The sequence below is a fragment of the Oncorhynchus tshawytscha genome, linkage group LG13 (assembly GCF_018296145.1).
Source record: "Oncorhynchus tshawytscha isolate Ot180627B linkage group LG13, Otsh_v2.0, whole genome shotgun sequence".
Taxonomy (NCBI): Eukaryota; Metazoa; Chordata; class Actinopteri; order Salmoniformes; family Salmonidae; genus Oncorhynchus; species Oncorhynchus tshawytscha.
The window spans coordinates 59,929,398-59,943,241 of record NC_056441.1 but is presented as its reverse complement, the minus strand read 5'-3'; the positions used below and the strand labels follow the sequence as shown (position 1 = coordinate 59,943,241).

General features: G+C 44.0%; 1 protein-coding gene and 1 pseudogene across 1 annotated transcript; one reads left to right on the top strand and one right to left on the bottom strand.

The window, feature by feature from the left end:
• The first annotated feature begins 358 nt into the window (after nt 1-358).
• Nucleotides 359-1,366, top strand: LOC112266103 (P2Y purinoceptor 3-like). The gene has a single exon (XM_024443580.1). The coding sequence runs from the start codon at nt 359-361 to the stop codon at nt 1,364-1,366; it is 1,008 nt and encodes a 335-aa protein (XP_024299348.1).
• Nucleotides 1,367-2,179: 813 nt separating this feature from the next.
• Nucleotides 2,180-13,844, bottom strand: part of LOC112266102 — a 30,572-nt pseudogene continuing 18,907 nt past the window's right edge.

Genomic DNA, 13,844 nt, shown 5'->3' with positions numbered 1-13,844 from the left:
TTGCCCATTAGTCCAGGAGACGTTGATGCCTTAGTAATGGCACACAGGCTAAGGCTTGGGTAAAGAGACACAAGGCTTTAACAAACAGCGATACAAGCATTCAGTCATTTTAAAGCCGGGTCCATCTCTGGATGTATCAGTCTTTACGCAGTGTGGCATGAGAGCTCATGCTGGATATCACTGAAGACAAGCTTGGGTAAACTCAAACAAACAATTGTAAAGCTTTTCAAAAACGTATCTTTAGACACACAGAAGATGCGCCCAGGTGAAAGAGGCTCTCCAATGGAGACCTGTGGGAGGAGACGAGAGATGAGTTGACTTCAAAAGACATCCAGGTGACCTATGTGGCTGTGACAATATGAATGGGAACAATAACTTCACCTTGTGTCCGATCTCGGACTTTTATAAAAGGATCCTGCTCCCACTGACCTACAGCCTGGTGTTTGTTCTGGGTCTGACCCTAAATGGAGCACTGCTGTGGGTGGTGTGCTTCCGGACCCGGACCTGGAGCTGCTCTGTCATCTACCTGACCAACCTGGCCGTGGCTGACCTGCTGTACGTGCTGTCCTTGCCGCTGCTCATTGTCAGCTATGCCATGGATGACGTATGGCCCTTCGGTGACATAATCTGCAAAGTCGTCAGATTCTTCTTCTGTACGAACCTCCACTGCAGCATGATGTTCCTCATGTGCATCAGCGTGCACCGGTTCCTCGGTGTGTGCTACCCGATTACTGCACTCCGATTCAGGACCAAAAACCTGGCTGTTTTGATGTCTGGCTCGGTTTGGGTCCTGGTGATGCTGGAGATATCACCAACCCTTTTGTTTGCCCACACTGGGTTCATCAACAACATGACGGTGTGCTATGAAATGACCAACCCTGGCCAGTTGTATACTTACTTTCCTTACGACATGTTTCTGGACGTGGTTGGATTTCTGGTACCTTTCATGATTATTATAATCTGTTACTGCTCAATGATGAGAGTGCTCTACCGGGCTGGAAGGGACAACTCACAGGAAGGGACAGAGAATCTAAACAAGTCCATACGCACCATTCTGGCGGTGTGCTTGATGTTCGTGTTGTGTTTTGTGCCTTATCACATTGCGCGGATAGTGTGCCTGTTCATACGCGTCTATGTGTCCAGTGACTGTAGAGTCATCAACTTGGTGATGATCGGCTATAAGATATGGAAACCCCTGGTCAGCTTCAACAGCTGCGCAAACCCACTGCTGTACTTCCTGGGTTCAGACAGGCAACGGAAGCAGCTCTGGGCCCAGTTATTTAGGAGTAAGATGGTCCATCCCGCGGTGTGCACAGTACAGCCAGATATAGTACCCACCGTGTCTGGTACTGCCAGAAATCAGTGACGGATTCTTTTTTCTCTGCAACTCAGAATTCTTATTTGATTTTAGTAGGTGAATGGCCCATTTCATTCTAGGCTTTTGGCACAGAATTACCCATTTGGTCAGGCAGCCCTGCTGCATACAGATGGGTTCATCTTAGCCTCTACTGGACTATACTCTGCCACTCAGTCAAAGTGACAACAGGTTAAAAGACTGATTCTCTGATGTGTTCTTAAGGGCCTTTGTCCCCTATTCTGGAAATAACACACAGCACATCTCTCTCAGATAGTTTATTGGAACCACATGTTTTTCCATTTCACAAACAACAAAGTACATAACTCATTACAATACCAAAGTAAACACCTTCAATATATTACTGACACTTTAATATAGTGCAATTTACATACACATACCAATAAAGGCAATGGCTGTATTCAATCATGAAGGTAATATCCTCACCTGTAGGTATGTGCAACAAAAAGATTCAAACTCAGATGGACTCCAACGTTGACTTTCATAGTGTATCACAGATAAATAGTGCCCTCTGCTGTTGACACAGTTGATAGCAATGTGGATATGGTTGAGGTCCATGCAGACAATAAAATAGAAATAAAACTTACTCAAGACTTCACACTTACTGTACAGGGCATGGAAAACATACATTATTACACGAAAGAGTACTTTCAAGATACAAACATAGTTACGATGTATATAGTAGCTCATTTACACCATCAAATGTAATTTCGTGATTAGCTTAGAAACAGTAATACAGAAACAAAAAGGCACAAGTGTGCCAGCAACATATACAAAATACAGCAGTAGCTTATCAGTTCTACGTCAGGTCAACACCTGAAAGTACATGAACACAGGCTGAATTTCTATGTTGAGAGGGTTGTGCAGAGTAGGCCGCATCACTTCAGTACACTTCTGTGTGCCAGTGAAGACCGGGGGGTACAGCAGTCATCTGGGAGCTGGAGGAAGTAGAAGGGAATTTAGCATCCATCTGCATACGGTGTTTGTGTGTACCGGAGCTCCTAGTCTGGACAGGTAACGGTTGCGCAGGCCAAAACCAGACATGGGCCTGAGTTTGGCCAGCTTTTCCCCAGTCTGCTGACTGACCCTCTGACAACTTTCAACTCTACAAGGACAGCATGGGGAGTGGCGTAATCATCATGGTAAAAATACAGAAGTTTATTTGCCGTCCTGAGACAATACTGTAGTATATAAAAGTACATTTGATCAGACAGAGTGACAATCAGTTCTGGCAAGGACACAATGGCCTGATAATGTTCTTTAACAAACACAGTGAACATCATATGTAACAAAAACAGGCATTTTTTTAACAACAAATTTAACTGTGGAAATTTAAAATAGCCTAAAAGTACAACATGTAGTTTGAGGTCATTTTTTATTGCAAAAAATAAAATATGAATTTCTCTCCAGGAACAGGGTTGGAGATCTTTGCTCTAGGCAGTAGTACCCATAGAACACATGTTATTTAGAGCTGTTAGAGAGATCAACTCTAAACAGACAGCACTCATTGCAATTTACACAGACTATTCTGGATCTAACAGACAAACAAACAGCCATCACAACTTTAGTGGTATATGGATAGGCTTCCTCCACCACAATATTTGACCTAATACTATGCTACGGCAAGCCACTTAGTTAAAGCTAGTGATGTCCGGCAGAAAACTGATTCAGGGTTAAAGAATTTGAAGCAATCATTCATTACAATAGAACAACTATCATCAAAAGTGATTTACAGAATTATCATTTGATTTAGTGGTTTTCAACACATGAAAGTGTCTCTTGGCAATTTCCTGAGAGTGGTCGATAAACAGCAGCAAAAAAAACACTTATCCTTCATTCAGTTGTACAGCAAAGAGGGTTTCCACCCAATTGCCAATGTTAAGTCAGCCCCCCACACCTCTGATTCAGAGGGGTTGGGTTAAATGCAGAAGACACATTTCAGTTGAATGCATTCAGTTGTATAACTGACTAGGTATCCCCCTTTCCCAATGTTTTAGGTTTCTTCAAAGTTCTTCTTCTTACACATAAGCCAGGTCATTTTCATGAAGGTCACTAAAAACTGCTGCATTCAAAATTTGAGTTCAAAGTTAAGAAATGGAACGTAATTATACATTGGGTGAATACTATCAAAAATGTTTCCCCTTTAAATTCCTTTATCACTTTGACAAGGTCTGCCTTAGCCTTGATGGTGTGACAGAGAGTCACGTTTTACGAGCCTATATGACGAGCCAAGAGAAAAGGAATTTAACACAATGCAGATTCTGAAATCCTCCAGCATAAATCTGTCAAACTAGATGATGCGTATATGATTACTATTGAGAATGACCTCACTGTATGCAAACGCCGGGAAAGGAGATGGGTTGGTTTTGCGGTGGCCAGTTTGACATTTTCTTCATGATGATTACACAGATTATTCATTTGTGGGTGTTTAAAAGTTAAGCACACCAACTGTTTGTTTCAGATGATCAAAAACCTGAAGTAGAAATGTAAAGACCTTTCCGAACAATATACATTTAACAAAACATGCATAATATAACATTGATGGACAATTAAGTCCTTTCTAACACCCTGGTTTTAGAGAGATGCTTAAAAGATTTTTTCGAAGAATATTGAACCAGTTCGTTCACCTCTTATAGCATAGATGATTTTACTAAGCAATAAGACACATCCAGGCGTACATTATCGGTGAAGAACTTTACATCCCTGAAGTAAAAGTCACTCAGCCTGGGGCCTAGTTCCACAGACATTTAAAAACCTTTCAAAGTCAGCTTAAAGTGCTTTCTGGTACCCCACTCTACTGACATTAAAGTGTGATTGGTGCTGAGGTTTGAGGTTCCAAAGCATGCACACAAACACCAGTCAGTCATTAGCCAGCCCTCACACAGCCACAGGAGGGAGGAGTCAGTGAGGAGGAGTCGGTATGTGATGTCAGAGCAGAGGGGTCAGCATCTGAGCTGTGATGGGTCAGTATCTTGTTGGGAGGGATCAGTTACATTGCAGGAATGGGTCAGTGTGCAGATGGGAGGAGCCAGTAGGCTCCCTAGGGGGTGATTGACAGCTGTGGCCCAAAACTGTGTGCCCGCACACCTGGAAAACAACACAGCACAGGGCCAATGCGTTAGTCTGGGGTACTCTGCACACAGCCACACACACACACACACCAAAAGCCAACTAGAAAATAAATCCTTCTCTACTGCCCTTGTTGAATTGTTGATAAGTGAAACCTTAACTTCATCCTGTTTTTCACATCTGCATGGGCAAGTCAACAAGGGCAGAGGGAAGGAGAGAAGATGCTGGAGAGGTATTGGGCCGAGCAGTAACAGGTTAGACCACACACGGACCGCGTTCAGGAACAGTGTATGCGAGTTAGGAGAGCCAGAATTGGTTATTAAGGAGCAAGAAAACAATACATGAAAACATTATGCAGATTGAGCACCAAATACACTCTTTATCTAGACAAAGTCTACATCTTACTCAATCCAGAGCAGTCATATGATCTACTAAGCTTGCACATGTTCATTCAGAATGTTAACTACAAACCTCTGAAATGGCTTTTCTCAAATGTTTTCAACAAACCCACTTGGGATCATATATGGTAGAGTTTCTCTTACAACTTTCTCTGAGCCTTCAGATAAGGTGAGAGGTTGGGAACTCTAGTGAAGAATATCACAGTTGCAGGCTTTAAAAAAAATCCAGCACCAGTTGGATGTTTGATAATAGGAACTTGCCTTTCTCCTTATGAGTGGGTTGAGAACCTAACGTTCAGTGGCTCTTGTGTATTGAGTGTGAGAGGAAGAGAGGGGGGGGGGTGAAAGGTCATGGATACTCACTCTGAATCGGAGCACTTCAGGAGTTTTGCTTGGGCAGAGGATGAGAGGTTCAGATCTCCTCCTGAAGAGAGAGGGGAGAGAGTGGTAGGGAGAGGAAACAGAGGGAGAAGGACAGAAAGAGAAAGGGTGGGGGAGAGAGAACAGGAGAGGGATATCAAAGAGCATGGTTAGTGATGATATCATAAGGCACGTTCCACAGTGGGTGGTATAACGGTGTCAGGGGAGCAGGAGGCCCGCTCCCATCTCTCTTACCTCGTAGACAATCAACAAAGTCCAGCATCACTACTGCGATCAGCGCCACTGAGAGAGAGAGAGAGAGAGAGAGACACATTTATTGGTTGACTCAACACACACAGACACATAAAAGTTTTACTCACAGCAGACACAGGCGCTGAAGAAGACCTCCAGGAAGAGGTATCCCTTGTTGTCCAGAATAGATCCTGCTGCCATGGAGATCAGAGCCAGGCCCAGGTTCTGGATGGACTGCATGCTGGGAGGTAGGAATGCCATATATCATCACCACCACCATCAACAGCAGCGTCACCATCAACAGCAGCAGCAGCAGTATCATCATAGGCACAAATAATGGTGGCCAGAATGCAAAAGCCTGTAGGTATGAGGACGTTTTCTGGTCAGACAGAAGGGGTGGGTAGGAGCAAGTATACTTACAAGCCATAGGCTGTCCCCAGCTGATGCTCTGGCACCACGAAGGCCACCATGGGCCACAGGCCAGCAGGGAGTAGGACAAACCCAACAGGGACTGGAGGACACAGATACACAGTACCGTTATCAACACTGTTACCAACACCATTCACTATACCTGGTTACCCAGTCACAATACAACTACATATACATATACATATATATATACATATACACATACATACATATATACATACATACATACACATATATACACATATATATACACATATATATACACATACACATATATATACACATATATATACACATACACACATATATATACACACATATATACACACACACACACACATATATATACACATATATATACACACACACACACACACACACACACACACACACACACACACACACACACACACACACACACACGCACATTGAGTGTTCAAGGAGCCAGTGATCCAAGGTTGCTCATCACTGCATACACCAGGTGTCTAGTGAATATCCTACTAAATGTCCCCAAGGGCATATTTTGCTGTGAACCACTCTGTACCATTCTAACGGTAACCGAATGGAGAATGGTCATCACCATGGCGATCCAGGGGTTCCAGAAGGTGAAGGTGAGCATCATGTGGGCTATGAGCGTCGTGACGACGGCACACAGCACCCAGATTACATTCTTCCTTATCCTGTCCACCATGAAGCCCAACATAGGAGAAGCTGGGGCCGAGATGATGTACACAATACTGGGAGAGAAGAAGAGGGTGGCGAGAGGGATACGGAGAGAGAGGAAGGGAGGAGGAGAAGGAAGAGAAAAGGGAAAAGAGAAAGTGTTTAGAAGGGGGATAGAGAAACGTATAGTTACAATGTGTTGTGGCAGTTCTTAGCCTGAGGTGAGGAGAGCTAAAACAAACCTCATTTTGAAGAACTAACACAGGCCTCACTCCGTCCAAATGGGATCACTCGTCTTATTGAATTATTCTAGCATCTCAGACTGGGGTGAAGTGCTGTGCGTTACCTGTTGATTGCTCTTGCTTCAGCTGGTGAGAAGTTGAACTTTTCAATGAAGAAAACCCTGCAAGGGGAAGACAGACAGAGGTGAGAGGACAGTCAGTCACAGCAGACCAGAGTCTGTCCATACGATCACTGTAACATATCCCACCACCACATTAAGCACATCCCTGCTCCTGTCCTATTGGCAATCCTCACAGCTCAGACCAATGTACTCTTTATGCTGCTATTAGCTTTATTTAACCTTTATTTCACTAGGCAAGTCAGTTGAGAACAAATTCTTATTTACAATGACGGCCTACCCCGGCCAAACCCGGAAGACGCTGGGCCAATTGTGCCGCCCTACGGGACTCCCAATAATGGCCGGATGTGATGCAGCCTGGATTCGAACCAGGGACTGCAGTGACGCTTCTTGCACTAAGATGCAGCACCTAGTGACTATGCATTGATAATAAACAGCGAGTAGCAGCAGTGTAAAAACAAAGGGGTGGGAGGAATAGAAGATAGTACGGTGGCCATTTGATTAGTTGTTCAGCAGTCTTATGGCTTGTGGGAAGAAGCTGTTAAGGAGCCTTTTGGTCCTCGACTTGGCGCTCCGATAACGCTTGCCGTGCTGTAGCAGAGTGAACAGTCTGACTTGGGTGACTCGAGTCTGACAATTTGTATTTGACATTTATTTGCTCAGCAGGCGTCGCAACTGTATTTATTCTATAAAACTACTGACAACATTTCTCCCAAATAAAAATATTGTAATTTAGAACATTTGCAGAAAATGACAACTGGTCAAAATAACAAAAAAAAGAGGCAATGTTGTCAAACTGATCCTCCACCAAATTGGGTGTGAGACAGTGTGGCTTGAAAGCCTCTCCAGGTCTCGCACCCACTGTGAAATTTGGTAGAGGATTGGTGATGATCTGGGGTTGCTTTGGCAAGGCTGCAATCGGGCAGATTTGTCTTCCTGGAGGACTCATGAATCAAGCCACGTACAAGGTTGTCCTGGAAGAAAACATGCTTCCTTCTGCTCTGACAACGTCCCCCAACTCTGAGGATTGGTTTTTCCAGCAGGACAATGCTCCACGCCACACAGCCAGGTCAATCAAGGTGTGGATGGAGGACCACCAGATCAAGACCCTGTCATGGCCAGCCCAATCTCCAGACCTGAACCCCATTGAAAACCTCTGGAATGTGATCAAGAGGAAGATGGATGGTCACAAGCCATCAAACAAAGCTGAGCTGCTTGAATGTTTGCGCCAGGAGTGGCATAAAGTCACCCAACATCAATGTGGAAGACTGGTGGAGAGCATGACAAGACACATGAAAGCTGTGATTGAAAATCAGGGTTATTCCACCAAATATTGATTTCTGAACTCTTCCTAAGTATTTTCATTGCATTATTGAAAGTCTGACAACTGCATATTTTTTGTTAAACAAGTTGTCCTTTACTGCAAATAAAAGTTCTAAAAGACAATATTTTTATTTGGAATTTGGGAGAAATGTTATCAGTAGTTTATAGAATAAAACGAAAGTGTTCATTTTAACCAATACATACAGTGGGGCAAAAAAGTATTTAGTCAGCCACCAATTGTGCAAGTTCTCCCACTTAAAAAGATGAGGCCTGTAATTTTCATCATAGGTACACTTCAACTATGACAGACAAAATGAGAAGAAAAAAAAATCCAGAAAATCACATTGTAGGATTTTTAGTGAATTTATTTGCAAATGATGGTGGAAAATAAGTATTTGGTCAATAACCAAAAGTTTCTCAATACTTTGTTATATACCCTTTGTTGGCAATGACAGAGGTCAAACGTTTTCTGTAAGTCTTCACAAGGTTTTCACACACTGTTGATGGTATTTTGGCCCATTCCTCCATGCAGATCTCCTCTAGAGCAGTGATGTTTTAGGGCTGTTGCTGGGCAACACACACTTTCAACTCCCTCCAAAGATGTTCTATAGGGTTGAGATCTAGAGACTGGCTAGGCCACTCCAGGACCTTGAAATGCTTCTTACGAAGCCACTCCTTTGTTGCCCGGGGGGTGTGTTTGGGATCATTGTCATGCTGAAAGACCCAGCCACGTTTCATCTTTAATGCCCTTGCTGATGGAAGGAGGTTTTCACTCAAAATCTCACGATACATGGCCACATTCAATATTTCCTTTACACGGATCAGTCATCCTGGTCCCTTTGCAGAAAAACAGCCCCAAAGCATGATGTTTCCACCCCCATGCTATGGTGTTCTTTGGATGCAACTCAGCATTCTTTGTCCTCCAAACACGACGAGTTGAGTTTACTAAAAAGTTCTATTTTGGTTTCATCTGACCATATGACATTCTCCCAATCTTCTTCTGGATCATCCAAATGCTCTCTAGCAAACTTTAGACGGGCCTGGACATGTACTGGCTTAAGCAGGGGGACATGTCTGGAACTGCAGGATTTGAGTCCCTTGCGGTGTGTTACTGATGGTAGGCTGTGTTACTTTGGTCCCAGCTCTCTGCAGGTCATTCACTAGGTCCCCCCGTGTGGTTCTGGCATTTTTGCTCACCGTTTTGGTGATCATTTTGACCCCACGGGGTGATATCTTGCGTGGAGCCCCAGATCGAGGGAGATTATCAGTGGTCTTGTATGTCTTCCATTTCCTAATAATTGCTCCAACAGTTGATTTCTTCAAACCAAGCTGCTTACCTAGTGCAGATTCAGTCTTCCCAGCCTGGTGCAGGTGTAAAATTTTGTTTCTGGTGTCCTTTGACAGCTCTTTGGTCTTGGCCATAGTGGAATGTGTCTGTTTGAGGTTGTGGACAGGTGTCTTTTATACTGATAACAAGTTCAAACAGGTGTCATTAATACAGGTAAGGAGTGAGGGACAGAGGAGCCTCTTAAAGAAGAAATTACAGGTCTGTGAGAGCCAGAAATCTTGCTTGTTTGTAGGTGACCAAATACTTATTTTCCACCATAATTTGCAAATAAATTCATTAAAAATCCTACAATGTGATTTTCTGGATTTTTTTTCTCATTTTGTCTGTCATAGTTGAAGTGTATCTATGATGAAAATTACAGGCCTCTCATCTTTTTAAGTGGGAGAACTTGCACAATTGGTGGCTGCCTAAATACTTTTTTGCCCCACTTTTTCCCTGTCTGCCTCATTCCTCCCCAGTCCCCCCCCCCTCTCTCTCCTCTCACCTCCCCCTGTCTCTCCCCCGTGTCCCCTCCTCCCCCATGTCCCCTCACCCATCTCTCTCCTCCCACCTCCCCCGTCTCTCCCCCCCGTGTCCCCTCCTCCCCCCCCATGTCCCCTCACCCATCTCTCTCCTCCCACCTCCCCCTGTCTCTCCCCCCGTGTCCCCTCCTCCCCCCGCATGTCCCCTCACCCATCTCTCTCCTCCCACCATCCCCCATATCTCTCTCTCCCCTTTTGTTCTCCCTTTGCTTATGGATTGGTTTTCTTTTATACCAAGAGATAGACTGTTACAGGGCAGAATAGTACGTCTGTCTATTGATCAGACACAGCTATTGTAATTTAACACGGCTATTTCAGGTCTCAGTCCCTTTATCTTTCCTACTCACTCAAAGGATTAGATGTTCACCAACTGTTAATACATGTTTTAATCAGCAAGGGAGAAATGGAATTAAAGATTATATTCTAAAAGAGTAACTAAAGATAATGTTTCCGAGGTATTTTACATGACGGAGAAGAGACATTGTGTTCGAGGGGACGCGCTTGAACGAGGGGACGGGCTTGTGATAAAAAGCAGGCCATATTGTCGATGGTTTTGGCTGATAAGACATGATGAGTGATGGTTTGTGTGCTACTTACTGTCCCAATCCGATGAAGGGGAAGATGGCCACGTAGTAGCCCACACAGATGATGAAGATGAGCCACAGTGGGAAGGGAAAGTCCTTCACATGCGTCAGCTTGATCACTTCCCCTACACACACACAGAACCAGTCTTGGCTAAAGCATCACTTTGGGAAAGAGGTATGACAACAGCCAGTCAATAACCCACAGGAAGTAGTACTATGACCCCTGGCCTCCGCTCCGGTCACACTAGAGCCAGCCAAGGGAAACACAGGCTACCTTCACAATGATCAATTCTGACAACAAGATTACACTCAACACAACTGGGAGTTGGAGGTTTCCCAGGTGGATAAAGAACTACTTAAATCAACTAAATTCATCAAGGCAAAATAAGATTGGCTAATGGTGAGGTAACAGATTAGTAGAAGGAACCTACCCTTCATCACCTCCCTCCTCACACTAACGCTGTCAGAATTCAGTGGACATGATAACCATAGATAATGACCATCGTCAATGTCATTACGCGGTGTTATTCAGCTCTGATTGGAACACGACACTCTGTGACCGCGTCAGATGCGTGTTAACTCACCGGTCCCTCCCTGTTCCTTGTTGAGGATCCTCTCGGCTCGCTTGTCCAGGTAGCCCAACACTAGAGCACAAACCAGAGAGAATATACAGGTCGTCCCAGCTGGAGAAGAAGAAGAGAGATAGATGGAGAGAGCAAGAGAGAGAAAGGGTGAGGAGGGGATAAGGGAGAAAGAGACAGGAAATCATCAGCTATGAACAGGTAGGTGTGTCTCATGAACCCACAGCAGCACCACAGGGTAAGTCCTCAAGAGAAGAGCCTGGGAAGGATCTGTAAAGCCCCGTCTAGTTTAATCTAAATAAACATGACTGCTTCCTTAGGAAGGCACAGTGATGCCGAGACATTGGTAAATACCCATTCAATTCCTGGGAGATTATACATGGAGTGCGCAACTTTATTTTGATAGTTTATTTGCCGTTAGTCAGCACCTCCACACAAACTATTATTCTGGGTGTGCGCCAGCTCATAAAAAAAACATATCTGCTTCCTTAGGCCCAACAGTCACAGTAATTAGATAACAAAGTAGCTCAAAGTTTTACTTTGGATTTAGTGTCGAGAGCTGTTGCCGGAATGCTTTCAATTTCTTGGAGGTGGTCGATTGTTGGGACCGAGAGAATGAAAACATCAAAGCTGAGAAAGAGACTGAAACACAGCTTCCATCTCAAGGTCGTCAGACTGTTAAAAAGCCATCAGTAGCACTTTAGAGGCTGCTGCCCTATTTACATAGCCTTGAAATCACTGGCCACTTTAATAAAGGGAACACGTCATTTTAATAATGTTTACATATTTTGCATTACTCATCTCATATGTATATACTGTGTTCTATGCCGTTCCGACATTGCTCGTACAAATATTTATATAATCTTAACTCCATTCCTTTAATTTGGATTTGTGTATATTGTTGTGAAATTGTTAGATATTACTGCACTGTTGGAGCTAGAAACACAAGCATTTCGCTACACCTGCAATAACATCAGCTAAACATGTGTATGTGACCAATTCTTTTTTGATTTGCCTCGAACTCTTTCACATCATATCCCCTTGCTACAACAGAGGGGTCTGTGGTCCATCAAATATTCTCTATTAACCAGGTGAAATTTCAATAAGTACAGGATGTGGCTAAAGTAGGTAGGTTTTGGTTTGAACTAACAGTAGGGTATGGATATATTAGACCCATCTCACAGGCTTAATTTTTCACCTTTTTTCCTCAGCCTCAGTTTCTTAGTCTCCCCCTTTTTAAAAAGTCCATCCCTCTATCAGTGCTGAGATTAGAGAGCATTTGTGATAGAAATGGTATGGTGATGCAGCTGGAGAGAGATATGTAACCTGAGGCTCAATGTAGACAGCAGGCCTGGAAATCTAGCTCACTCTCCTCCTGATTAAATGTGGACACGCATCTCTCTCTCTCACACACACACACACGTGTGGTTCTATATTATGTGAAGTTTAATGTGGACACCAGGAAGTGTAAGTGCTGCTTAAGCAACAGCTAATGTGGATCCTAATAAAATACACACACGCCATTGATGCGAGGGTTGACTCACAACCCGCAGTCCCTAGGGTTATATTGGGGGGGCAGGCGGGTGTAGGGTCATGAAATATTGTGTGGATGAAGGGCAGGCGGGTTGAATAAAGAGAAACAATTCATTATAAAAAACCATAAATGTAAATATTGTTGTTCCTATCTATAGGCCACATTGAGATTCATATTTTCTATCTGGCATTAGTGCCTAAGCCTAAGATATAGGGCCTAATGGTGTGCATGCCAAATACATGTGCCAATCTCCAAAATGCTTTTGGGAACTTGGGCAGAAAACTGTAACATCAATCCACTGAGGCAAAAAGGACCGTGTCGAAGTTGAATTCAATAAGAGAAAAGCTGCAGAAACGAGGTGAAAATAAGGAAAAGGGAAGGCCAGAAAAGCCATGTTTGGGAAAGATTTGTTGAATTGGTAAAAGAGGATGATAGCAGTGCAGCCTGTGTGATGATTGAGGAACTATACAAATTAGACAGTCACAAGACTTCAAATATGGCCCGTCATACCTGCAGACAGAGCAGGCCCAACCAGCCGAACCGTGTACCAGCAGATCAGGTCTCCAGCCCCAAGCCCATCTCATCTTACATGTACTCTGACAGCAAAAACGTACCACCGCAGGTGACATACAAGTTCGTTGATGTTTGTGTGGACATCGTTTTCAGGAAAGGGCTTCACCTCCATGGCACAGGGACTAACATTGGAGCCTGTTATAGAGCGGTCAACACAAACTCTATGATCCCGCACAGAAGAGACAGTGTGCGAAAGAGCCAAACAGGCTGCAACAGAAGGCTACACTGTCTGAAATCAATCAAAAACACTTTAGATGACGGTGGCGTTGCCATCACCACAGACATGTGGACGGATGATTTCAAGAGAAGAGCAGACACCGTGCTTACGCGCCATTTTTGGACCGACGATTGGCAACTGAAAAGTTGCGTTGTCATCACCAGCGTGGAGTGTGAAGCCGACATGCTGAAATCGGTCAGCAAGCAGTAAACAGAAATACGGCAATTGCTCAAGGACAGAGACCAACTGGGTTGAA

What these genes read in the sequence shown, in the direction of transcription:
- LOC112266103 (XM_024443580.1), top strand. Translation starts at nt 359, where the DNA reads ATGAATGGGAACAATAACTTCACCTTGTGTCCGATCTCGGACTTTTAT.